Source organism: Echeneis naucrates, chromosome 14 (genome assembly GCF_900963305.1).
Source record: "Echeneis naucrates chromosome 14, fEcheNa1.1, whole genome shotgun sequence".
Lineage (NCBI taxonomy): Eukaryota > Metazoa > Chordata > Actinopteri > Carangiformes > Echeneidae > Echeneis > Echeneis naucrates.
Window position 1 is genome coordinate 5,100,339 of NC_042524.1, and position 26,425 is coordinate 5,126,763.

The window sequence follows — 26,425 nt, forward strand, 5'->3', positions numbered from 1 at the left end:
CTTTAACAACACAGATGTTGAGGTTTAAGTTTTAAAGAAAACTGGAATATCTAAGTAATGCATTTTAGTCACATGGGTATGAGACTTGCCATTGTTGGCGTAACAATAACGGGATTTCAGTTTGTGAATCCCATGACTATTCATGCATGTTTACACTGAGGTAACATAGAAGGAGAGAAAATGTGAAAATATAGTGTCAGGAACTTGGTGCCTAATTCTCAAAGAGGCTTAGAATTAATCTACAAGGGAAATGGTGGACTACAATTCCTCCGTGTGAAGTTAATACTCTTTCATACGGGAAACTGAGAGGAGGGGGAGGGACGAGTGAGAGTGGATTGAGAGAAAAATTAGAAACTGTCAAGCAGAGAAGAAACTGAGTTAGAGAGTCACTAACAGGGAGGACGGAGAAAGCAAGTGGAGGAGAGAATTACATTGTAACATGTCTAAAGAGTGTGAAGCTGCCGAGTGGTGACGATAGATAATGGGCTGCAAGGCTTCCTCCCTCCCTTCAGTCCAGCCGAGGCGTTGCAGGCTTAGTTTGGTGTGTCAGCAAGCACAAAGCAAGGAATAATCTCCCGCTGAGAAATACACACTCAACATGTTGTGTAAAAATCAAACATAACCGCTGAGGTCAGACCCTGCACTGCAAAGATAATTTGCAAAGGCCAGTATTTGATGAGAAAAGTGGGCGGAGGAATGTGGAGCGGACGGAGTGATTATTTTTTTCTCAGCACACCTGTTTAGCCGTCCTTCACCTCTCAAACCTCCCCACATTATTCACTCCGCGAGAAGAAGACGGATGGAGAGCCAGAGTCTACAAATGTGTGCACCTCTCAACCTCAGTCCCTTCCAACACTGAAATCTGTGGTGACCCACTTCCTCGAGATGGATCACTCTGGAACCATTGGTGCCCCTCGTCCTGGTCTAAGAAGCCACACAAGCCCGATCTGCTTCTGTTGTCCCAGGCTGACCTTCATATAACAACAACAACACAACGGCATCACGGAAGGACCTGCACGCCTGTGGGTCGCACTCTCTACCATACGCTAATTCTTCCTGGCAAATCAAATGTAGCACCAGACTGAAGCTGCTGTGTGCAATAAATGAATCCTGCATGCTGAGCTGATTTTTGTGTATAAAGTCGCTCATAGTCACAAACAAAAACACACTTGTTTGTGTGCACAAGTAATTCACAGCCGCAGTTTTCTTTGTATCCTATTAAAAGGCACCCATATTGTTGACTTCTATTCCCTTCTGCACCTCTGCTGTCAGGTAGAGCACTGATATAAACACACACACACACACAAACAACACACTCAGCTGGGTTTTCGGTCAGAAAAGCATACAAAGGTGGGAGCAGATATAAATGCAGTCTGGTTTTGCATGCTGCTGTGTCTGTGTGCGGGTGTGGCCAAGCGAGCGTGCGAGTTGTTTGTTTATGACGGAGAAGGAAATAAATCAGCAACAGGCTTAAAAGCAGCTGCAAACGAAGGAGCCGCTGCACGCAAGAGAGAAAAGCGGGGAAAACTGATTAGGATTGAGGCCGATATTAAAAGCTCGCCATCGTCACTGTCAAGGCATGGATTAGCAGACACTTTGATGTTGAGCGCACACACAGCCACACAAAACCCACTTTATAAATGAGCCTCTCTCACTTGGTTCAAGGTTTTCCATTTGAGTTGCATGCTCCTACTCTGCACAGAACTACAAGATTTATCGAGAACACAGTGAGTTTGTAACTCAAGAGCCTTTCTCCTGTCATCTACTGAAAACTAGAGTCTCCAACTGGGATTTTTTAAACCCAGTCAAATGGAAACTTGAAAAAGAAAATATCTGAAATAATCAATGTTGATCAAATAAAATGCGTTTCTAAACCTTTAACACAGTGGGACGTGTACGACAGGATGTGACTTGATAAAAAATAAAAGTCATTCTTGATCAGATCAGTATTATTTCAGTCTGGGTCCATTCATGCCAATTTTCAGCACAGAACTGCCTGGTAGCTAACACAGGATGCAAGCCAAATATTTTTGGAAGCCGGGAAGGACACTCAAAAAGCCAATCGTGAGTCTGATCCCCAGATCAGATATTGCACAAATTACTGACTTGACGGATCGGGTCATTTCTAAAAGTCAAAGATAGCATCATTCACCGTTAAGCTACCAAAGGCAGCCTGCCAAAGAGCGACAGCTCAGCATGTTTGGTGATGTGGCAGAAAACCAGATCGGAAGTTTGCTAAGGAACTCTATCAACACTGGACATAAGTTGTAACATTAGAGGATCCTAACATGAGCCTGCCAATCTTGGGATCCTCAGAGCAGCAATACATGAGGTCAAAGGTCAGCACCCTCTCCCCTTTCTGAGACAATAAAGATGTGATGCTGTTGTTCTTTCTTATTCTAGCAACTCTAAGATGTAGTCGGCCTAAGCTCAGTCACAGCTTTGTCCTTTTCCTGAGAACAGAAGGAATGTGTTATAGAGATTTAGTATCACAATATGGTCGTGTGTGTGTGTGTGTGTGTGTGTGTGTGTGTGTGTGTGTATTGCTGTCTTACCCGGCGTTGGCTGAGGCTGCCCGGGCTGGTCGGGGAGGGGCTAGGAGATTTTCCCGAACAAGGAGTGGACAGCTGACTGGCCGGCGTCCCGTTCACTGGAGGGAGAAAACAGGAGAGAAGAAATGGAGCAGGGTTGGTGACGGGGGTGGAGGTCAGGAGAGAAACGCCGAAAGAGATGATCCTTTTCGATCTGAATGCATGTTTTATAGAAGAGTTATATTTCTGAGTGTCTAGCAACAGCCCACGCTTCCGCCCTCAGCATCTATCTATTCACATGAATGAGGCAGAGGAGGAGGACGACGAGAGGGGGAGTAAGAGAGAAAGGAAAAGAGCACTGAAGTCGACACTTCTCTCTTTGTTTCCCCGTCAGCCAAAAACAAACCATGCTGCTTCCAAATCTCCCTCAAAAAAAAAAAAAAAAAAAGCCTGTTTCACCTGAGCTTTATATGTGCATCTAAAATAATCACAGCTTGTTCCAGGCTCCGAGCTCATGGCTGGAAGTCAGCATTACACCACCAGCTTGTCCTCCTTTTCATCCGCCGTTTAATGCACCGGTGACCTCAGATTGGTCCTTTTCTCCAGCTGCAGCCCGGCACACAAAGACCCAGCGGCAACATCTCATTAAACAGGAACATTGGATGAAACAACACTGCCCCACGAATCCTGTGTTTGGTCGAGCAACTGCATCATTGAGACCGGCACCCATTTGCAAAATTATTTTTTATATACATGTATATCTGACTGAAAACATGGCTAAGTGTCTCTTGGCAACAAAGAAGCGCTTCAACTCAAGTCAACTGTATGAAGCAGGAGCCCCTGGAGGTAGAAACTGTAAATGAAACGCTGGATTTTCACACAGATGGGGGTCGAAAAATCTAAATAAAATAGATCCAGTGTTTGTCTGTTTCTTTTTTTAAATCACCAGCAGCTTCTTTATTACCTGTCCTAATGTTGTTATTGTTGATGCTCATTTTCAGACTCATAACATTTCCAGATCCTGATCTTCTTAATGCAGCAGAGATGAGTGGTCCAACCTTCACTCTCTAATGCCCCCCCCCCCCGAGAAGATCAAAGAAGTTTCTGAATAATTGAAGACAAAGAAGAAAAAGGCTGACTAGAATAGCACAGGCTGAAAAGGTTTAGTTTCACCAGGAGACGAAGACACTGTTTGTGTCAGGAATACATTCCTGGACATCTCCATTGAGGAAACTGAGCATCAGCGTTACGCACGCAGACCGACACTCCTCCCGGTTACACAACAGCTACACTTAAACAAGCAAGTCTCTCAACGGCTTCAGATCCTGCTACAAAGAAAAGAAAAAAAAAAAACAACAACACACAACCTCTAGAAAAGTCATTGAAAATCAAATTCACATCGGTGGAGATAGCGCGGATCTAGACTGGCCGAGCGTGGCGCGTAAAGTTTGCGCGCTGTCGATGAACGACAAAAGACCTTAAAACGAAAACGTCGCTCCTACCTTCCACCTCCAGCATGACGACAAGACACAGTGATAATCCGAAACGGGTATAAAGAGAAGCAGAGGAAGAAGAGGAGGAGGAAGATCAGCACCGATGTCCGCTCTCCGCCCGGCTGTGATAGTAAACTGTGGTGAATGGGAGAGCCGGAGCGGAGCTGTACTACACCGAGAGGCGGGCTGGATGCTTGCGCACACTCTGACGTGAACCGGAGATAGAGAGAGATAGAAGCACACAAAGAGAGAGAGAGAGAGAGAGAGAGAGAGCTAGAGATGAAAAAAATACCTGTCTGATTCGATTTATGTTATGATTTTTATAAATAAAACAATGCAGAGGTTTCAACTTTAGGAGAGACGGTTTGTGCAGATTGAGAAGGATAAATATATATGATCAAGCTTAAAAAAAAAAAATCTGCCCTCAGGGGCTGTTTTTCTTCCTGCAGTCAGAAGATGTGAGGTCATGTGGAGGTAGAATGAAGACTGAAGGCAGAAAGATGTTCACTAATCTGAAACATCAGAGCTTTCTTTTGGCCATTACTCCTCCGGCTGGTGGTACCGCTGATCCCTCGGGGTCAATCCCAGCTGACATCAGGCGAAGGCAGGGTTCACCCCGGACAGCTCACCGGCCTACATGTACCATATTCAGACATACCACCACTTGCAGACACTCGGGCACAGGGACAACGTGAAACTGGGAATTGAACCAATAACTTTTTTTTGCTTTGGGCAGAGAGTGCAAGATTTCAGTGTGAACTGGCCAACTAATATTAGCACAGCTAAAACAATCCATAAACAGTGCTGCCACACTTACTGAGTTGGGCAGCAATTCACATTTTAATGAGAAAAAAAGTAAAAACTGATGGCACACACAACACATTAGCTGTGAACAGAGATAAAAGCTACAACTATGGCAAGCCGTAGGGGTCAAAGGAGTTACTATTTAATATTGGCAGATTGACAAACCAAATCTGGCATCGTCTCAGGAGTTTAAAAGCAGCATGTTGGTGAATTTTTTTCTTTCGTGGCAAAGACTTAATACATAATAGTATTAATAGACTAATAATCCACGCACCTCCTTTATTATGTGTGCTCCATGTCTATGTCTAACATGTGTAACGATGGGCACGTTTGGTTCTTAACATAATCACATGACAGTTTCTACGTTACGTTATACAAGAACTGTCAAAAGGCCTTCTGGGAAATTGAACAAAGGAAGTCAGTGAGTTTGGCAGCACTGCAGTCTGGGGAAAATGTTTTGGGACAATGGTTTTTACAAAATGGGCAAAACCAGTGAAAGCTCATGAATTTTAAAAGTGGAAAGTGTGTTTCAGAAACACTAAGCTGCAGAGGGGACTTGTCATTATCTTGCCTTTTGCCAAAATGTCAATACTTCCCTAAACACAGATTTACTTTCTCCTCACACCCTCTTCTACTTTTTAGGCCACCAGCGTTCATCTGGTTTCAGAGAGTGCAGGAGTCCACTTTGTGAGCTGCTTTCATAGAACAAGAAAAGTGGCGAAGGCTGCACACATCATGTGATCGCAGTTCAGGATGTGTCACAGCTCATCCTGTAGTGTTACGCCGGGATTTGCAGGTGGGCTGGCCGCCCCACACCCTGTCGACGTAAAGCCTCGTCACGAGGAGTTGCTCATGACAGAAAGAGAAAGAAAAGACCCCGAAGACTCAGCGTGATGCCTGTTGACACCATCTGTAGGTTTTCTGTTAATTTCAGCTGACGTGAGGCATCAGAGAGCAGAGAGACAGATGGCGAGACAGAGCGAGAGAAACTATGTACGAGTGCAAATTGTTTCTCACATTATTTTGGGTCTGTGTAGACACTAAGCTGGGAGGGTTGTGAGATCATCAACTGAGGCTTTGAGTGATGACAGTGTATGGCCAACATGGAAGAATCTGCCCACACACACACACAGATGCATATACAAAACTGACATAACATTGTGTCATATCAGGCCCTCCACATTGTGAGTGTTTTTTTTTTTTTTTGTTGTTGCCTTGAAACTGCAGAGTGACTGAAATTGTGCTGAACAGCTGCGTCTGAAGCAGTTGCTGTGTAATCAGTGATGGGCGGTCAGTAAAGGTCAAATGTTATTAGTGTTTTATGATTTAATCAGTTGAAACTCATGAGCATGTGAACATTTCAAAGCTTTGCATTTTGATGTTCTCCGGTCTTTATTAGTTTTTAATATGTAATGACGATGATGAAGACTTGTGATTCACTGACTATTGAGTCCCACAGCATGATTCACCAACCAAACGCACAACACACAAGTCTCTGGGCTTTGTTGGTTTTCAATAACAACGAGGATGGAGAGGAACATTATGTGCGGGCAAAGCAGGCTGATAAGTTTTTGAGATTGTTATTACAGTGTTTGTGAACTGATTGGGTGGATCACTCAGAAGGCTTCTGTTCTCGCCACACACTAAACAAGGCAATGTGGTTTTCTTAGTCTGATGCGGGAATAAAATGGACTAGAGACTTTTACACATCCTTCTCATCCCATCATCTGAATTTTGTGACTTTCAGTCACAGATTTATTCAGAAATGTTTTACTTTATTTTACATCTTTTCCTCAAACATTTGTAAATGTATCGGCTTTAGGTTTTAAAGGTTTTATTCCTGTCAGTCAGCACAACAGAGGACTGTCACTGGTTTAGTTTTATCAGAACATATACATATACACACATATGCAAATGCCATTATTTCATGCAAACACATGTCAAGTTTTACTTTTACTATTTTGTCCCTAGATCCAGGTAAAATTGGAGTTAAACAAAACTAGGATGTGTCAGAAACACAATTTGTAGAGATTAGGAAATTCTTGAAAGCTGTTTAATAAATGTCACGTAATCCTAAAGACAAAATGGTATTTTAATTTGTAATTAAATTTGAAGTGATCAATTATAAATTTAATAGTGTAACTGAAGCAGACAACACACACACACACACAGGTGTTGAGGCCTCAGGTGCAGAGACACACAAAAGGGCACCAGGTGGTGTTTGATAGCACGTGTTGTGTTATGTGCTCTCGCTCTCTCACTTATCACTATCTGAGCCTTTATCTTCACATCACTTCTCCTCTGTGCAGCTCCTTCAGTCCAGATTATTAGATGTGATAAAGAATTTTTATTAACACCCGTGTTGGCTGGAAGAAAAATGAATCTGGGACTTTGAGGCCTGGGCTCAGGACACCTGAACACCTGCAGTCCCATTTTTACACTAATGGAGCTCTTTATTGCATCTTCAAGTGTGGAGGAAAAATAATAAAGTCCTACATGCACCGGTTTCTAAATATCAAAAAGCAGGCAGAGCTTTCTGCTCTGGTGTCAGCACTAATAATTTCATTGCCAATATATCAGATAAAAAGGTGCAGCTGCAATTAAATGGCCAAATAATTAAACAAATGGTGAATGCCTTATTCCGCAGAGTTAATTTTTATATTTATAACAACTTGCAGGTTTGGCTGTTGATGGACTTACACTGGAGCGTAATAATGAATGATAGTTGTTTCAGCCTTGATGTCAGGAATTTGTGCAAACCTAACACAGTTTAACACAAAAGGATGTCACAGATAAACCGCCAGTGTTTGATAACCATCAGCAGGCCCAACATGGTCCGGAAACCGCAGGCCTAGATTTACATACATTACTGGTTGATGAACTGAATAAATGTTTGGTCAGTAAACGTTGAGAATTTAATTTCTAAGATCCAAATGTGACTAGTTGCTCTATGTGTTCAACTGAAAATGATATGAAACAGAGAAAAGAGGCTCATTGTCACTTTTTAGAAGATAAAATCACCAGTGCTTGTTATTTCAGCTTGATAAATTACCAATCAATCGTCAAAGTGAGGATTCTTTTCTTTGACTAATCATTTCAGCCATGGTTTAACCTGACCCTGTTCAGAAAACACTTTTAGCAGCTCTGGTTAAATGCACCTGTTTTGTATTGTTTCTTAAATATAAAATTTTTAATATGCTGACATATTGTGGCTCAATCACAAGAGTAAGACACACTCTGCTTGTGACATCAAATCCTTGTGACTTTGAATACATTTTGTAAAAATCAACAAAAACATGTAATTGTTTTCCCAAATGAGGCTCATTTAAGACGCTCGGCTCCAGCTGATCTATTTTTCTAACGCTGGCTATCAGTGAGGCCTCCTAGCGAACACTGACAACACAGATTGGGCTGCGGCAGCCAGTTATCAGCTGTTGTTGACTATCACCATAATTGTTGAACAAATTGTCCAAGAAGGGAAGGGACGCGTGGCTGCAGCGCCATCAGTTATCCTTCATTTCCTCCCCGTTGTTTCAGGGAATGAAAACAGTTCAGAGCAGTCAACAGTCAACACCGGAGCGTTTGAGGATGTTCAGTGGCGGAAGTGGCGAAGGGAAGGGGAGCGTTTCTGAGAAGCCAAAACACATTGGGACGGTCTGACTCAGGGTTTCGGCGAGACCCGGGCATCGGTCGCCGCCATATATGGCTGTCACTGACTATTGTGTTTGTGGCTACATGGTCCCACTGTGCTATGTTTCCATGGCAACCCAGACGAGTCAGTCTCATTTCCCTGCTCTGTCTCAGCCTCTCTCTCTCTCTCTCTCTCTCTCTCTCTCTCTCACACACACACACACACACTTCCCGGGCTTGGTTCAGCGGACGTGATCAGATCAGCCTATGACTCACTCTCATAACCTTTTCCCCAAAGTTTTCAACCCATCAGCATCCAGAACTTTCTTGCCTCACCCCAGCTGTTTCTATCCTCCTTCCGCCTCACCTTTTTCTCTTCACAGCTCAACACAAAACACATGAATAACTCCTGCTTTCTTTTCTCTGCAACACCACAAAAGCGTGCCTCTGTGTACGCTCGAGATGGTTCTGCAGCAGGTGGAGTCCATTTCTTTCTGGGGAATTTCTGCAGGTTGCATCACCCTTCGACGCATCGATGCCAAACCCAACACTGTCTGTGTATCTCAGCACTCATATCTCAAAAAAATTCAGAAAAGTCAAGTCTGTCGTTGTGCAACTGGGATTTTTACACAAACACACACACGCACACACACAGCCAAAGCACAAGCTGTGCAATCAGGAAAAAGAACAACCTGATATTTGTTAAAGCTCAAAACTGTTCACACCAGCACTCACTAGCTCCAAGCCAGCGTGAGGGTTTGCCACACACAGAGGTGTGTTCACTTTTTATAATTATTACTCTGCCGTGTTTCAGCATATCGCTTTGTGCTTTGCTTTTTCGTCTCAAAAGAGGGTTTGGCATTTGCCAAGCATCATTATCACTCATAAACAACACTGTAAGTGCCAAAGCAAGCCTCTGCCATCTTATTACATTGTATTAGTATGTCAGGTGAAGAATAGCTTGTGGGGAGCTGCAGGATTGAGTCACCAACCCCCCCATCTCTCTTCGTTCTCTCTCATCTTCACTCCCGCTCCCCACCCCCCCCACCCCCCTCTCTTTTTTTTCACCTCTCATCGCTGTTTGCCTTTTTTCTCCACTCCCTTGTGAAATCATTCTCATTTGAATTCATATTCTGCATGCAAAGAGACACGGCTCACAATAAATGCACAAAGACACGCACCCAGTTAACATTGGCAGGCGCACCACAGAGCTCTGATTTCATTGCAGTGCTTGTTCATACTCCTTTCATTTGCAGCGACTCAACGCGGCAACACTGATTAAGTAATGAGCTAGAAAATACTATGCACACACATGGGGGAAGTATTAGGACACAAACACCCTCTTTCAACTGTGTCCATCAGATCGGAGAAGCTGCGCGCACAATATACAGAGACGCAAGGACCCACACAGACACACTCAAATATCATTCAGGACGATTATGCCAAGCCAAAGTCCATTAACAGATTGAGTCCTCAGGAGGAAACAGAGACAAGAAGAAGAAAGAAAGTTATTTTCCGTTCTTACTAGAGGCTGGAGACTTGCTTCGCAGCGATTGGACCGCGGTCCTGGGGGTGCTTCGGCTCAGAGAGCCAGACATCTTCCCATAGGTCACTGACTTCATCATACGACACTCTGAGAGCACAGAGACAAAACAGACAGATGTGTTCAGAAACCACAATCTCCTGAACCTTTATTTACCAAGTAAATGAACTCTTAAGAGGAATAAGCTTTAGAATAAGACTCTATGAATAAAATTCATCCAGGAACTAAAGTGTCTAAATCCACTCGGAGCAAATGAACAGTTGGAAGCTGAAGGAGAGAAAAGCTGCTGGCAGACAAATAAAAGGCTGTACCCAAGAGTGAATTTTAAGATATGACCTTGTGTTTTGTAACACACACACACACAAACACACTCACAGACATGTAAATTATAACAAAAAGCTTGAACAAGTGACCCTTTAACACAAGCTTTAACAAGTGACCATTTCTGCTGGAGTGAGAATTAAGGAAAAACAATTATTTTACCGTTACAATTGATTTTGACCTTCAGTCATTCAAGAAGACACAAAACCACTGATGTATGATCCCAGCTGTAATTGGTCTTACCTGCGAGTCCCCTGCAAAAATGAGTTCTGACCCTCGCTGGGCTGCTTTGTCCAAACGTAATTATTGTGGTGTTTCAGGAGTGACAACTATGAGTCACGGAGGTCTGATAGTTCACAGACACACAGCCCTGATAAATGAGCCATGTGATGGTACGCGCTCATACACCCTCCCTGCCTCCTTCATCCCCAAAACTTTCCTCTTCTTCTGTTCATTAACCCAGCCACATTACAGCTCATTATCATTTAAGGCCAGAGGGAACGCAAAATAATATACAGTCTGGCATGTGTGCTTGTCTTTGGCTGCACGTGTATGTGTGTGTGTACATGTCTCTGTATGTGTGTGTTATGGGCTCGTGCGGCAGTCGCTGTGGCCCAGTGAGTAATGTACAATGCAGAGTGTTAACATGATGACAGTGTGCCAGAGCTGAAGCAGAGGCGATAATTATAGTGATGCTGAGAGGAGGTGAAGTTGTCTGCGGCTCTGACTCCAGCTGTCTCTCTGACTGGTTTTACTCGTCGCTCTGTTTTGGCTGTCTGTCTGCCCCCGCCTTGGGCCTCCTGCCCCGCTCCTCTGGCTCTCTGTGTTCCAGGACATGGGGAGGTGTCAAAATGTGCTCTCACTTTTCTGCCACACAAAGAAAAAAAAATGTAGGGTGCATGTGTGCGTTGTGTTTTCATCAGTTTGCGTGAGGTCTTTCTGTGCCCTCAATCAAGAATTTATTATAAATCAATGGGCAAAGCTAGTGTATTCATGTAACAATGCTCATTATAAAGCAAATCATACTTACATATGTATTTTGAGTATTCATACTCACCTTTAAAATGTCATTTTGACCTCACTACATTTCTAAGAAAGTACTTTTTACTCTGAAGCAGAGGTCTGAGTCAGCCAATGAATTTCTTCAGTTTTGGTTTTTTGATTTTAGTCAAAGTGAAATTCCCACCCAGGAGTCAAACACTGAGTGAATAAGATAAGGTATAAGGTCATGTCATATTTTTTTAACCAGCGGTGACCCTGAATGCACCGTCAACAAGTCACCAGCAGACGGTGGATTAAGAGGGATTATGAGAAACTAATGCCCATAACAGATATACAGGTCACCTCCTCTGACTTGACAGAAAGAGATGACTTTGAGAACAGACGTTGTTCATCAGGTTCAGTGTACTCATGTCACTGGAAACACCCAGGTGATGTAGGAGTGTTTGTTTGTTTTTGAGGGTTTTTTTTTTTTTTTTTGGGGGGGGTGTTCTCAAGAGAGAGGAAAGTTATCAAAAGGAAGCTGTCTAATGGAATGAACTAGACATTATAAAAGATGAGCAAAGGGGGAAGAGAGGGATTGAAAAGAGCGAGGGTTGGTGAGAGAGAAAAGGAGGGGTGGAGGTGGACGCTGGTGACCCAGGTGCGATTGAAACATGGGCGGAACAAATGAATTGAATAAACCTTTGAACAAAAGCAAGTGAACACTCATTCATGTAGGAGACAGGACGATAGATGGGAGGATGGGAATACAGATGAGCGCTAAATGGCAGGAGTCTTCAGCAACGACGATGCAGAAGAGGGAGAGACAGACAGCGAGACGCGCACAGACGGGTGAAGCGAGGACAAATCGTATCCTCAGTCGACCACGGAGAGACAGGCAGAGAGGAGGAAGAGGAACAATGGTGCAATAGGTTAGACGGTGGCTTAAGAGTGACAGACACCAAGAAAAGAGAAGAGGGGAGAGGAGAGGAAGGGAGAGAGAGACAGCAGAACGTAATGAGGTGAACAGCCTACACAGTCCTCTGCCACCTGAACCAGGGAGATGTGTTATATATAAGGAAGATAAAGAGGAAGATCTGTGCAACTGGAAAGATGTGATGATCTGTCAAAGAAGAGAGAGCCGCATTCCGATTAATGAGGCCGACTGAAAGGGACAAAATTTACATGCGAGGCATTCCCACATTTGCTTTTTGAAAGAAATTGGCTATTTTTTCCTACTTGTCCACAAACAAGAGGCAAATTCATCATTGTCGTTCTGGGTTCTGTTCAGTCTGAAGATATATTGATCAGTATGAAGAGACCATTTATCTTATTTCACGAATGCCTGTGTTCAGTGGGAAGAAAGTTTTTCTTTGTGAAAGCCATTAAAATACTTGCACACCACAATTTCTAGCCATATCATATCATAGCCAGTCCTTATAAACAGGAGGTGAGAAAGAAGTTGAATAATCTTCCTTCTTCGTGAACAGTGAAACTACAGATTTTGCAACAAGGGGACTGCAGATTAGATGATGTTCGGAAAAGTTTGGCTATTTATTTTGTTTGTGCTACTTTCAGAAAACAGATTGTTCACTGAACTAAATTACTTCATATTGTAAGACACTTTGAAATAGTTCCTGTTTCGTCAGTGTGATTGCACTAAATCATACGTTGCTAGAAAATATTGCTCTGAAATAGAAAGGTGGGAAAAATCTCAGAATAGAAAGGTGGGAAGTAAAGGCGGGGAGGAAGAGGGCAAAAGGAGCATGCTGAACTGGCCAGGACAGTCACATGTGAAAGGTCTCCTCACCACTCTCATCCAGCATCAGGTCGTCTTGGTAGCGGAACTTCTCCGGTCCACACGCAACAAAAATGTCCTCGTCGCCAAAGAAGTCTTGCAGACATGACACCTGCAAACAGAGACGTGGGTGATCCGGGTTATTTATTACCCAAGGCTGTGTCTCACACTCACACAGATTACACTCATTTTCCTCTGGCAGTTTTGCACAGTTACAGGACTGAAAGGTTTGCTCAAGGACACACACTGACACAATGCCGATTTACCAGTTGCAAATTTTGACCGACAACCCTCCAGTCAGTGTAAACACACAGCACTAAGGCTGCACTGCGTTCTACTTTGCATACAGTCCCAGACTTAACTTTCCCTTCCTGTGCTCAGACATAAAGGCACATCCACTGGAGCCCCAGAAGATGGATAAGAAACATCAGAGGTGTCTGTGTGTGTGTGAGTGTGAGTGTGTGCATGAGCACGCTCCTGTTTGCATGCATATCTTTTATGCATGCCCAACCAGTCCCCGAACTGAACGGTGATGTTGTTCCTGCACTTTATCAGACTATCAGCAGCTATAATGAGACCTTGCTGACTCAATCATTTTGCAACACATGCAGCCGACATCCAGAGCAGCAAATTGGGGTTTATGTGCCCTGAAAACTTGCATCTCATAAATGGTAATGAATAACAAAGAAAGGGGATTAGGATGAGAGAGAGAGAGAGAGAGAGAGAGAGAGACTGCATACATGAGCTGCACCTGCTGAGAGAGAGAGCAACAGGGAGGAGTAAAAAAAAAATCTTTAAGCTCTTCTATGAACTATCTGACTCACAGATAATAGATATCCTTATGACTCACTGCCGTTATTTGATAGATTTAACAGTGTAAAGCCAACACCACATCTACAGGAACACGCTGAGAGCCTCTGATTTAAAATCACCAGACCACTAAGTGCATCACAACAGGAAATGGATTGTTATTTTTGATAAGAAGTCCTGCAGGATCCTCAGTATCTGGCCTCAAAGTGATTACCATATTATTCTGAAAAGTTCCACCTGAACTCCTCACCTGCTTGTTCTGCCTGCACAAGACAGACATCGTTAATTTTCCTGTAGCAAGTGAAAAGATGACAGCAGCAGCAGGGTGTTTACTGTGACAAACAGGCTGAGGAACACGCTGCTGTTCATTGTTTTATATTTAATTCAGTCGACAGCTGATTGCATATCTGGTCTAAAGGCAGCATGATTTGCCCAAATAATTTTAATTACACCCCCCAAAGGCCACAAACCATCACATACACATCTCAAGCCATCAGCATTTCAATTTACACTTTGCCATAGGCAGAAAAGGATTTACAAGCTGAAAGTCAATTCATCAACTATGAGAAATCTCTCACCAAAAACCTATTAAGAGCTATTACAATCGAGGCTGCATGCATGTCTAGCAGCGCCTGGAGTTAGCACATAAACACAAAGCTGCCATTATTACATTTTCATGGCAATTAACATCCAAGAATCCATTTAAATTCACATTAGCTACAGATCAACACTCCAAAAGAAAGTCACACCTGATGTAACAGCATTATCAACAAAATGCCCAATAAACAGCAATTCTACCTATGTGTGTGTGTGTGTGTTTGTGTGTGTTGTGTGTGTAAATTTGTATCCTCGACAGAGACTCTCTGTGGACTGCGAGTCGTTTTCATTTAACTTTTTAAATTACAGGCTCAACATCTTATGTGTCACTCTGCACAAAACTTGTCACGCATCACGCTGAGACACATGTTCCTGCACAGTCACACGCAGACAGTTGTGCATGAGTGAGGAGAAGATATGAATTTATTTTCATAAGACAGAGTATATTGCTTTGTTCCCCAATATCCCCTGACGCTGTGTTAAGGATTGTTTCAGGAGCCAGCGGCTCAGTTTCCTAACAAGATGGCGTTGATACAAATACTGCTGCTGTTAATATTTCCCCAGTGCGTCGTGGCCACGTCTACCTCTAACTGGGCAGTTTTTGTTTTGTTTTTTTTTTAAACGGTAATTTCACATCATTTTTTATCTTTATCATAAATCTCTAATAGTATACAGTGCTTATGGCAGTCACTGAGCACAGTCATTGTATTTTCAGTATTCAGATGCTGTTCATAATGTTATTTGATCTTCTTAAGTTCAACTTTTATCTGTTGTCACATTCATAGACTGGCTCTCCTGCAGTGCACGGTGAAGATGGTTGGTTCACTGCATCATCAAAACCTCCCCGGGCCCTGAGTGATGCCAATAAATTGCTAGTTTTCTCCAACAGTCCCAACCCCGAAGGTATTAAATTTACACCACAATAAAAGAAAAAAAAAAACAAACAAAAACACACACATTAAAAAAAAAACAAAAACTGCCAAGTATTCTGCTTCTGCTTAAAAAAATGCTCCAAGGTCCCAAAAATCGGATTTTCATGTCCTTCTTGTTTATAAATAAAGACAATAGGTTCTGTTTTAAGACAGTGAAAGTGTCACACACCACAGACAGACGCACACAGCTTGTATTCAGATGAGATGCAGCCATGTCCTAAGCCCTGCCCACATGGACCAACATCCAGCCTTGCGGGATTTGAGAGTTTTCCTGAAATCAGGAATTTTTCTGTCATCACTTGATCACAGAAAACAGCAGGCCAATCAGAAGGATTTAGTTTGAGGAGATTTTAGCTGTGTAAATCAGATCTTTTCATGGATATCTCATGCATAGCTCAGTTTAATAAATATGTCGTCATTTATTTTTCAAATGATTGATGTAATTCTTCTGCGTCATTTCAGGTCTAAAGGTGTGACAGTGACAATTTTATTATAGATAACATCTATGCTTGTGTTCTTTTGAAAACCCCATCATGTCTATTGTGTAAACACTCATCACACTGAAAGCTTTCTTTCATGATGTGTTTTTGTTGTTCAAAGTCAGACTGACTGGGCACTCAGACTGCTGCTGGAATGAAGCTTTTTGACGCTCCTCATCCCAAGATAGATGCTATGGCACACCAGAAATGTCAAGTACACAGGGAGCCGAGAGGACACACACAGAGCATAATCAGAGTGATGAGTCTGGAGAGGAGGGGGTGAGGGAACAGAGGTGGGGGGTCGCCTTCATGTAGGGCAGACTGAGGGCAGCGTTAGGCTGAAGGTAAACTAATGCAGAGCAGCACACCAACACATACTGTGCTGTATACTGAGAAGGGTGTGAGAAAGTATGGTTACCATGGTGACAATGCCTTCAAGGCATTGGTGCGCGGCTGGTGCATGCCACTGACTAAACAGTGTGCACAACATGATAGAGAGCGCTCCGTCATTCATTTTTTATCTACTATGGGAGCGATACTCCGCAGAACTGTGCCATTCACACAAATCCACACACAAACGCACGCAGGAGGGGAACAGCCTGGTTAATGTTCCACTACTCATACAACATCAGCTGCTGGAGAGAAGAAAAAAAAAGATAAAGCTGAGAAGCAGAAGCTGAAATGCTAGTAAAGACAGATGGGCCAATGAATGATGACAAGGCAAGGGGAGCTGCTATGGGTGAAAACAGATTTGGAGGGGGGCAGAAACGGAGATGAAACCGAATCCTTTGAGTCAGAGAGGAAGAAAACAGACAGAGGAAAAAGAGTAACAGAGGGGGAGATCTATTCTTGACTGCTGCTCTGAGCCCAGTGACAAAACAAGCTGCTTTGATGTCTCCGGTGCTGCGTTTTCACAGAGAACCAATCCCGTTACACAACATGCACCACTGCTGAAACAAGGACAGGAAGAAACAAACAAAGGCAAGGAAAACTGTTATATATATAGCAACAAGACGCAGTAAGAAAGAGCAGGGAGAGTTAATGTGGAAATCGGCAAATTCACCAGCCTGACATCAAGTTTCACTCCTCTATATTAATCGGACTCCAAGTCTGTTTCAACATCCAAAAACTTGACCACATTAAATAAGACGATATCATTTTAAAATCAAACTGTGGAACTGAGGCAGAGGATGTGAGGGAGATGGTGGGATCTCACAGGTCTGAGAAACACACATTCTGCCCCCATGACTGATGGAAAGTTTATGATCTATCAGCGTGCCAACAAACACGGGAAAGGACATCTGTTTCATATGAACTATATCCAGAGGTTAAACAGTTAAACAGAAATTACACAGAAAGATATCACTCCATGGTCTTACAAATGAGACGGTCACCTCTTCCTGGAAATGTCTAATCAATTTCTAATCTCACTACGCCACCTAGTGTAGAAACTAAAGTCTGCCTCTGTCGCTCCTCTTTGGTTTGTTCCTCTTCTCTGAGAGTCCATATAAATCACATTTAGAAACCTTCTGCAGCTCATATGATTTTCCACAAAATTACTGCTGAACATTACAGCAAATGGTCAAACAAACCTGACACCAGGGAAAATTGGATATGCCACATGGTGGCACTGTTTAATAAGATTCATAAGCCTGTTCACCTTTGCAATAAAAAGAGATTTGTTTTTGTAAAAAAAAACAAAAAACAAAAAGACAATATGCTTTCTAGGAGCCAATGTGAAATGTAGTAAATCTGTTCTTGGAATAAATAACACAGAAAAACTTCCCAGATTTTACAAAAGGAGAGAGGCAGCAGCAGACACATGAAGATTTGTGGAGTAATACTGTTAGTCACAGTTTGTTGTGTTTCAGGATATGTGACTTTGAAGTTGTGCATATGTTTAGTTTGTGTGGTCAGAGACACCTAAGGGAGCACGAGGAGTGAGACCAACAGCTGGAAGAAAAAACAGGCCAATTTAATAAATAAATAAATAAATAAACTAATTAATTAAATAACATATTCGACACTGTCCTATCTAATATTTTCTCTCTTTTTAGGCATGACTGTGCAAAAGAGCACACAGGCTGGGTTAGGGCAGCGGATCTGAGGATCAGCTGTCTGGACACAAATGATCGTTGACAAAACTGTTCATTCTGCTAATGGAGACTCTGTCTCTGGTTTCAGGTCCACCTGATGACATCGAATCTGCCAGGATCTTCCCCTTTCATGGGTGTTTTTTGTAGCCACTCAGAGGTAACTAGATCATAAATGTATAAAAGCAGCTCTAGTAGATCAGTGGATGTATTTGTATAAATAAGGCAAAAGGGGGTTTAGTTGTTATTAGTACTGAATCATTTATTAATTTTAAATAATGAGTTGATTAAAAGAGAGTTAATCATCAACAGCGAAAATCATCGAAGTCTACATATTTCTCCTGTTCAAGTTTCTTTAACTATAGCATTTGCTCCTTTTCCGTTTTGTCTCATAGTACTTTGAACATCTTTTAAAGATGGCTATTCTAAAAGAAATTAGCCCCAGTTATTGTATTACAACTGCTGGATTTAGTTTTTCTTACGTTTGATTATTCTCTGTGATGAACTAACACACAAATACAACACGAAGCCAGGGAAAAATACATTTAAAAAAAAAGGAAAAGTACTAATCTTCTATGCCACAGTAGGCTTACAGTGGCTACATGGAGGACAGGGGAGGTCAACATAATCCTGCCCACAGAAAGTCCAGATTTGGAGGTCGGAGCTGTCGCTGCACGCTGCCAGGAGAGCTGAGCTCAGTGGAGCTGTCCACAGTGCTGAATCCACTGCAGCGGGCCAACCGGGCCGGTGTACCGCTCAGATAGACCGCACACCGGGGGGGGGGGGTGGGGGGGTGGAGAGAGAGAGAGAGAGAGAGAGAGGGGAGGGGGGAGAGAGAGGGAGAGAGAGGGAGAGAGGGGGAGGGGAGAGAGAGGGTGGAGAGGGGGAGAGAGAGAGAGGGGGAGGGGGGAGAGAGAGGGAGAGAGGGGAGGGGGGAGAGAGAGGGAGAGAGAGGGAGAGAGGGGGATGGGAGAGAGAGGGTGGAGAGGGGGAGAGAGAGAGAGGGGGAGGGGGGGGAGAGAGAGGGAGAGAGAGAGAGAGAGGGGGAGGGGGGAGAGAGAGGGAGAGAGAGGGGAGAGAGGCGGAGGGGAGAGAGAGGGTGGAGAGGGGGAGAGAGAGAGAGAGGGGGGGGGGTGGAGGGTGGAGAGAGAGGGGTGGAGAGAGAGAGAGAGAGAGAGAGAGAGAGAGAGAGAGAGGGGGAGAGAGAGAGGCGGAGGGGAGAGAGAGGGTGGAGAGGGGGAGAGAGAGGGAGGGAGAGAGAGCGAGAGGGGAGGGGGGAGAGAGAGGGTGGAGAGGGGGAGAGAGAGGGAGAGAGAGGGAGAGGGGGGAGAGAGAGGGAGAGAGAGGGGGAGAGAGGGGGAGAGAGGGAGGGGGAGGGGGGAGAAAGAGGAGGAGAGAGGGGGAGAGAGGGAGGGGGAGGGGGGAGAAAGAGGGAGGGGGAGAGAGAGAGAGAGGAATGGGCAGACAGACAGACAGACATATGGACAGATGTAAACTAACAGACAGGCAGACTGAGATGATTCTGAGGTGTCGGACAAAAGTAGGACAGAGCTTGAACATCTCAGTATTTATCAGTATTTCAGTTATGTTCCCCATGATCACCAGAACTGCATAAAACCTGTCATTTAAAACTGAATAAGTCTGACAATGATGCTGCAGAAATCAGCAAATCAGATTCTACAAAGTTATAATGACCAAATGAACAAACAAATCCCTCCTCACTGTCAGCAATATCATGCATGTTAAATATCTGCAGATAAGTTCGCACTCTCAACATTTTTTTTCCACTCCAGCCTCCTCAGACTGAAAGGAAATGCAGAAATGAGCAGGCAAAGAGCCACAGTGGCAGACAGGACGACTGCCAGACAGAAGAGGATCCTAAAGAGAAAATGGGGACTCACTCAGCGTCATGTACACTGCTGCATCTCAAAAGACAACTGACAGGTGATGGGAAATGACAGAAAGGGCATAAAAAAAACAAGCCAAAGAGTTAAAGAGAGCAGTGCTGATGTGAGGCCAATTAGCTGCACGGTGGGTGGAGCTCGTGCTGGTGCGGCTGTGTTCGCCTGAAACAGCGCAGCAGACTGCATGCCACACCGCCTGCCCGGCTAGCTGGCTGGCTGGCTTCCCTGTTGCATAACAACTTATGTAACAGCTTTTGATCTCCACTGGGGGAAAGCAAACTTTTTTGGAGCTGTATCCAGATTTCTACCAAAGACTGAATGCCTCCCGTTTGTCCTTTATGTCTCTGAAGAAAAGTTACTTTTTTTTTCTTTTTGTTTTTGCAGTAACTTATTAAGAAAAAATAAGAAATGATGCACACATGAAATCAATGCCTCAAGTTTTCTCATTTTCATCTGGTTCATTAAGTTATACTGTTCTCCTCTCTCTGCCTCCTCTAACCCACACTGCTCATTCCTCCGCGGATTTCTTTCATCTCCATCGCTATTGATCTCTCTCCTCCTTCAATCTGTCAAGTCTTTTCTCAAGGATGCGTGTGTGTCTGCGTGTGTGTTTATGTGGGTAGATTCTATTGGCAGTGTGTTCAATTAAGGAGCTGAATGTGGACGTACAGTGTTATCAGAGTGAGTGAGTGAGTTTTCACTGCATAAAACTTGAACAAACAACAAAAACGTCTCATTTTGTCTGATGAAATGTCAAAACTGTTATTTACTGTGACAGATAAAGAGCAAACATTTACATTAAGCAGGCTAGAAAAAAATAAATGTTTGGTGAATTGATTATCAAAATAGCTGATGATTAATTTATTGCCTCAATAGATCTCCATAAATCAAATATTACTTCACCTCCAGTTTTCTAGCAGTAAAAGATGAGAGGAAAACATTTCACTACACTGAGCTGCATGTAAAACTGATTTGATTATGACGTGCACTTGCTGTACATTTTAAAAGTCACAAAATAAAGTGAAGTACATATTGTGATACTCTGCCAACATGCAGATTCAGAACAGGGAAGCTACTCGTGGCAGCAAAAAACAATAAAGGACTTAATAGAAATATTACTTCCTTGGTATTTTTTTTTTTTTTTTAGCTTTTGAAGCAGTATTTATAAAAGCTACAGCTGCACAGAGGGCATCATTTTCTATTTGTTGAAAATTGTACTTTGCAATCATTTTACAATGTTTGCACTGTTAAAAGAAAAACTCCTTATGGTACATCGACTTCTAATCTTAAGGAGCATTGAACAAAGAAGCATTGTATCCTCTGATGTTTATAACCTAGTTTCATGATGTCTCCTTCAATGACTCTGATTCGAAAAAAACCTCTGAGATCTGTTACAGTCCCATTGTGCAAGTGAATGAAAACAATCTTTCAAATGCAGATTTACTTGAGAGAGTTCAGAGAGGGAATGAGTCAGGAAGTGAATGAGCCAGATAGTCTGTGTGTGTGTGTGTGTCTGATGAAGTTGTGATGTGACTAGGTTCTCAACAGTCCGCCAGTGCCCAAAATGTCTGCCATCGATCTTAATTTGGCAGAAGATCCTCTGGCTACAGACAGCTCCCCAATCTGCCTCTCTGCCGCCAGACAGAGACACACACAAACAAACTGACTGACTGAAACAGTGGGGTGCAAACAGACTCACTGAGAGAAGACAACACATCGCAAATAACCTGTTTACACATAAAATCAGAGGATTAAGTATAGATTTAAGAGGGACAATCCGTCGCGCCATTTATCATCATTGTCCTCTCTGTGTCATGGTCCATGATACATGTTCACAGACTTATAATACAACCTTCACCCCACAAATGCGTGCGCACACACACACAAACAGCCGATGCTTTGCTGAGTAACTGTGACTCAGCAGATCAGAAGTAGCAGATGGACTTTGCTTCCCACAATCCTCCTTTGCAGAGAAAAATGTGACATCACCAACACACAGTCAATCAAAATTGGGATTAAGAAAATATGAATTGTTTTTGAGCCAAACTTCTCAATCCACGCACTTCATGATAAGCAATATTTCTAAATGAGGTTGCTGGGGCAAACTGTCTTCAGTCCCTGCAAGGCACATTGTAGCTCGAAGGGGACGAGCTGAGACTGGGAAGGAACAAAGAGACAAAGTGAGCTAACTGGAGGGAGGATGAAAAAAGAAAGGCAGCTTGGTGTGGAGGGACTGACAGAGAGAGAGGATGAGGATAGACAGAGGACAAGAGAGAGGGAGTGCGGGAGAGCGAGCCATGCCATATGTTGCAGCTTTTGGATTTGGGGATCCATGCCAAGTGTGCTAATTAAATGAGGACTAAATAGCCGTAAAAACAACAGCACATGTCAACAGCAAGAGATAGACAGAGTGAGTAAAATAAATAAAAGTAATCATAAATTAAGTCAAGAGAAATGAGAGGAAGGCATGGGCAGGTGTGGAGACGAGGAGAGCAAATTTGCTGATTGGAAGAAATGTGGATATTATATAAGGGGATAAAAATGGTGTGGATAGAGCAAGAAGCAGGAACAATAATGGGAGAAAGGAACTCAAACGAAAAAGCAAGAAACAGAGAGAAGGAGGAGGCTGCAGAGAAAACAGGAAGATAAAAGGATATTTAAACCTCTTCAGCTTTGCCAAGAAGAAAAGAGGAGGCCAACAAAGCAGTTTGAAAAGTGAGAGCTGCACTGCAGATACTGAACAAGTGGTCCACTTGTCTCCTCCAATAAGCACAATGAGCATTTCATAAAAACAAAAATATATATATATAGCATATGTCAAACACAGACATAAACAAATAGGCTGTACAGCTGTGCTCGCCGCTAAATGCTAACGTCAGCATGATAATTTGCTAACAATTGCAATTGCTGTTTTTTTTTTTTGTTTTTTTTTTTAAGGCGTAACGCATAATGACCAATATTGTTGCTCAGGTTGGATGATTTGTAATATTGTTTTTCAGGTTTAAAACACTAAAAGGCTAAAAGGGGTTAGGAAAAAAAAAAATTACATTTTTTGCAGATTAGAAGCCACTGAAACACAAACTAAAGGATTTCATTCATGAAAAACTCAACAAAATAAAGCATGACCACTCTTCGAGAGGACTTCATGCCATTACTTACTCATGCACTGGTTGAGAATTGCCTGCAGTTATTGGCTTGTGATGCATGAGCAGAAATCTTGATGAGTCTATTAAAAAGTGCGCGTGTCACTATTCGTGCCTAAGTATGTGTAAGCCTCGTATGGCTCAAGGCTGGCAGCTGGGGTCCAGCATTTAGTGTGTGTGTGTTTGTGTGCGTGTGTGGAAGGGGGTGCGTGTCCGTCTCTGTGTGTGTAAACAGAGCTTAGATGTATTAACAGGTCCAGCCATGTCCGTGTCCTAAGCCACTTATGGGTCGTCTACCTTCCTGATAAGACCAATCCAGCTACAACCAAACCATCCCACCACGCTACAGTGTGACATCCCTGCAGGTCGGACGGTTTCTAGGCAACCATATCAAATCATCGTAGAAACGGAGTGAAGAGCCTGCAGAGATGTACGAGGTTGTGATAACCCCAAAAGCAGGTGGGGTCGGAGCTAGAAAATACCACTCACCGGATAGAGTGAGACCTGAGACAGGGGGAGAATCAATATCACAGTGGGAGCAGAACTTGATATATTCTTCTTCACTCGTTTCTCATATTACAGCAAGAAATGTGATATCCAAAATGACCACAGTGCAGTAAGATCCCAGTGGGCAAAGTCAGTATATGGCATCTATCAGTGTGTCATATGTTGTCAGCTGTTTTTTAACATTATTGCAGTTAGTTCTCTCCTAATTAGAGCCAAATAGAAATCAAGCGAAAAGTAAAGATGACTAAAGATGAGTATATGGACTGTTTGTGGAAAACTTTGGTCACAAACGCAGATATAGAGTGTTCACGTAAATGAAGAAGCAAAGAGCGCAAGCTAAAGCTGAAGAAGCAAGTCTCGTATGAAGTCTATGCCCGACTATAAACATAATCCATTATTCATCTCAGCTCATTTCAGGCTGAGCTATCTTGGACCTCAGATCAAATTTGGAACAAAACTTTTGAAAAGAGACTGAACTTAATAATAATAATAAAGTAGCTGAACTAAAGAACAATCTTATAGGATGATTCTTGAGAAAGATAAGAGACAAAGAGAATAAGAAGAATAGGGCTGAGGGGAGGAACGTATACATCCTGCCCCACTGCCTCTGGCCTCATTACGGGGTTAATGAAGGCAAGAAGCCTGAGCTCCGGTTCTCAGATGCTCTCTCCTGGCTCTGCGGCTCTGCTGGGACTCAACATTACAGGCAGCCAGGCCCAGAAACCTACTTCTGCCATCGGCTCAATGACGGACGTGGCTCAGCTGTCGGCAGGAGCCCACACACGCACACACACATCCAATTTAACCCTTTAAGTAACTCCATCCCGGGGCATACTCAGGTAATTACTTTCAGCATACCCCTGATATTCAATAATTAATATTCATTCGCATGCACATGATGATCACTAGTCCTTCCATCCCACAACTGTCACAATTTTTAAGTCGAATGTATATTTAGACATAACTTACGTAGCTTTTACTTCATTATTGTTTCATAAAACATGCTTGATTTTGACAGATTGTCTCGTGGGATGAGGTTTATTGTCTGTAATGTAAATCTGTAAATCTGATTTTCTTCCTCTCTCTCAATAATGGTTACATTAACAGGGATTAACCACATTTCAGACATGATTATCCTTTTTACCCGTTCTGAATCAGGAGGCTTGCCCAGGCTTCCTTTTCATCCATGAGACACACAGGGACATTGAGTTTATCTGGCGTTTTTTTTTTTTTTTTTCCCTTCCCCCCATCACTAATTCCCATCTCTTTTTAAAAAAAACATCAATTTTTCCCTTTTCACTTCTTCTAATAACCAAGCCACGAACGCAAACTCTCCCACATGCATTAACCCACGCACACATGCACAGTCACACATGAAAACGAGGAGCTGCTTTCTGCACTCAGCCCAGCCCGGCCCAGCCAATTTGGCAGTGAGCATGTTGCCATGCCTACAGCCCCAATCAATACCACATCTAAAAATAGCATAACCATAATACTCTTACTTCTAGTCGCAGAGGGGCGAACCAGGCGAGAGCAGTATTTATTGGGTAATCTCTAAGATAAGTGTAATCAGTGGAGACCATGGAGTTAGTGAGCATTGTGCAAAAGCGTGAGTTTAATCCACATCAGGAGGTTTTTCTCGAGGGAAAACCTGATACTGGGTTTTTATTGGCTGGTGCTGGGATCTCGCAGCAGGTCAGATCAGGAAGTCTGGAATGACTTCCTGCTGGGTTAACAGTGGATCGTTAAATTGACAGCATGGCCTCAGACCCAGCACGCCTGCGCAAGAGTAATCTTTGAAACTCGGATAAATGGTAACACAGAGTACTAAAATGGCAATTAAGAATGAAAGGCCCACGGGGCAAAGAGCATATTCATGAGAATGAATCACAAATTGGGCATTTAGGAGATGATTGCTGTTCTACATCACAAATTGGCAGGATGCCCTTGACGTCAAACACAATCTGTTTCAAAGGAGTGGTGTCATTCTGATGCTACTGCCCGGGGAAGCGTGGTACAGTGTCGTTACATTCAATAACTTGGAGCGAGAACGCGACCTCGAGAGAGGCAAAGTGGAAAAGGGGAGGGCAGACAGACAGAAACAGTGATGACGGAAGGCTGGTCTGAGAGATTCTGAGGCGACATGAAGATACACAGCAGGAGTACAGGAGGACTGCCTCCCCCTCTGACAAATACAGCTACAATCATGTGCCAGTTCAAGAAGCGCGTTTCTTCATCCACAACAGCAGAACAGACCACGTCCAGTGCCAACATGGTACCAGTTTATTTTCCATGCTTTCGTGGAGAATCCATCCAAGGGTCTACGTTGCCTAAATGTCCGTATAATACTCTTAAAGTGCATTCTTTTATTTTCTCTCCCTCCACGGCAGGGAGAGGAAGCTGGATGGGTGGGTGGACTGTCGAGGGGGGCTGAGACTCAGATTTATTTTTGTGTTCGGAGGCAACGCTCTGACACACATTGCTGGAGCGTGGGCGACTCAGGCTCTATTCATAGACTCCTCTCATCTTTACCTTTCCTCGACTTCTGCCCGTCTCTGTGTACCATGTAACCACACGTAACCACACGCTGAACGGGGGGAAACAAATGTTCTTCATTCATAAGGGGCTCATAAAAAAAACTAATGGTTATGATTTTAAATTTTTCCGGGGAACATTAAGTTTACCTATAGACTGGAAGTCTTAATGTAGTTCTGCAGAGATTATTTGCTTTTGTGGTGCCACTCTTGAAGTCAATGGGATTTGGGATTTTTGTTTTTTTTTCTTCCACATTTTAGCCCCATTTACCTACTTAATTGCCTTTTTTAAAGACATTTTTGTGCCCTAATTTCAAACCATTCA

At 43.2% G+C, this 26,425-nt stretch overlaps 1 protein-coding gene across 5 annotated transcripts in view; it reads right to left on the bottom strand.

Annotated features, from left to right (window-relative positions):
- dclk1a (doublecortin-like kinase 1a) overlaps nucleotides 1–26,425 on the bottom strand; it is a 42,070-nt gene that overhangs the window by 13,661 nt on the left and 1,984 nt on the right. For 2 of the 5 annotated variants that reach the window (XM_029518562.1, XM_029518564.1), the window contains exons 3-6: nucleotides 13,114–13,213; nucleotides 9,984–10,091; nucleotides 7,186–7,194; nucleotides 2,556–2,650 (exon numbers count right to left, since the gene is read on the bottom strand). In XM_029518562.1, the coding sequence (XP_029374422.1) occupies nucleotides 2,556–2,650; nucleotides 7,186–7,194; nucleotides 9,984–10,091; nucleotides 13,114–13,213 (312 nt within the window). Of the gene's footprint in view, nucleotides 1–2,555; nucleotides 2,651–4,033; nucleotides 4,155–7,185; nucleotides 7,195–9,983; nucleotides 10,092–13,113; nucleotides 13,214–26,425 lie in introns of those variants that run through there. The other 3 variants (XM_029518565.1, XM_029518566.1, XM_029518561.1) reach the window with 2 other exon arrangements.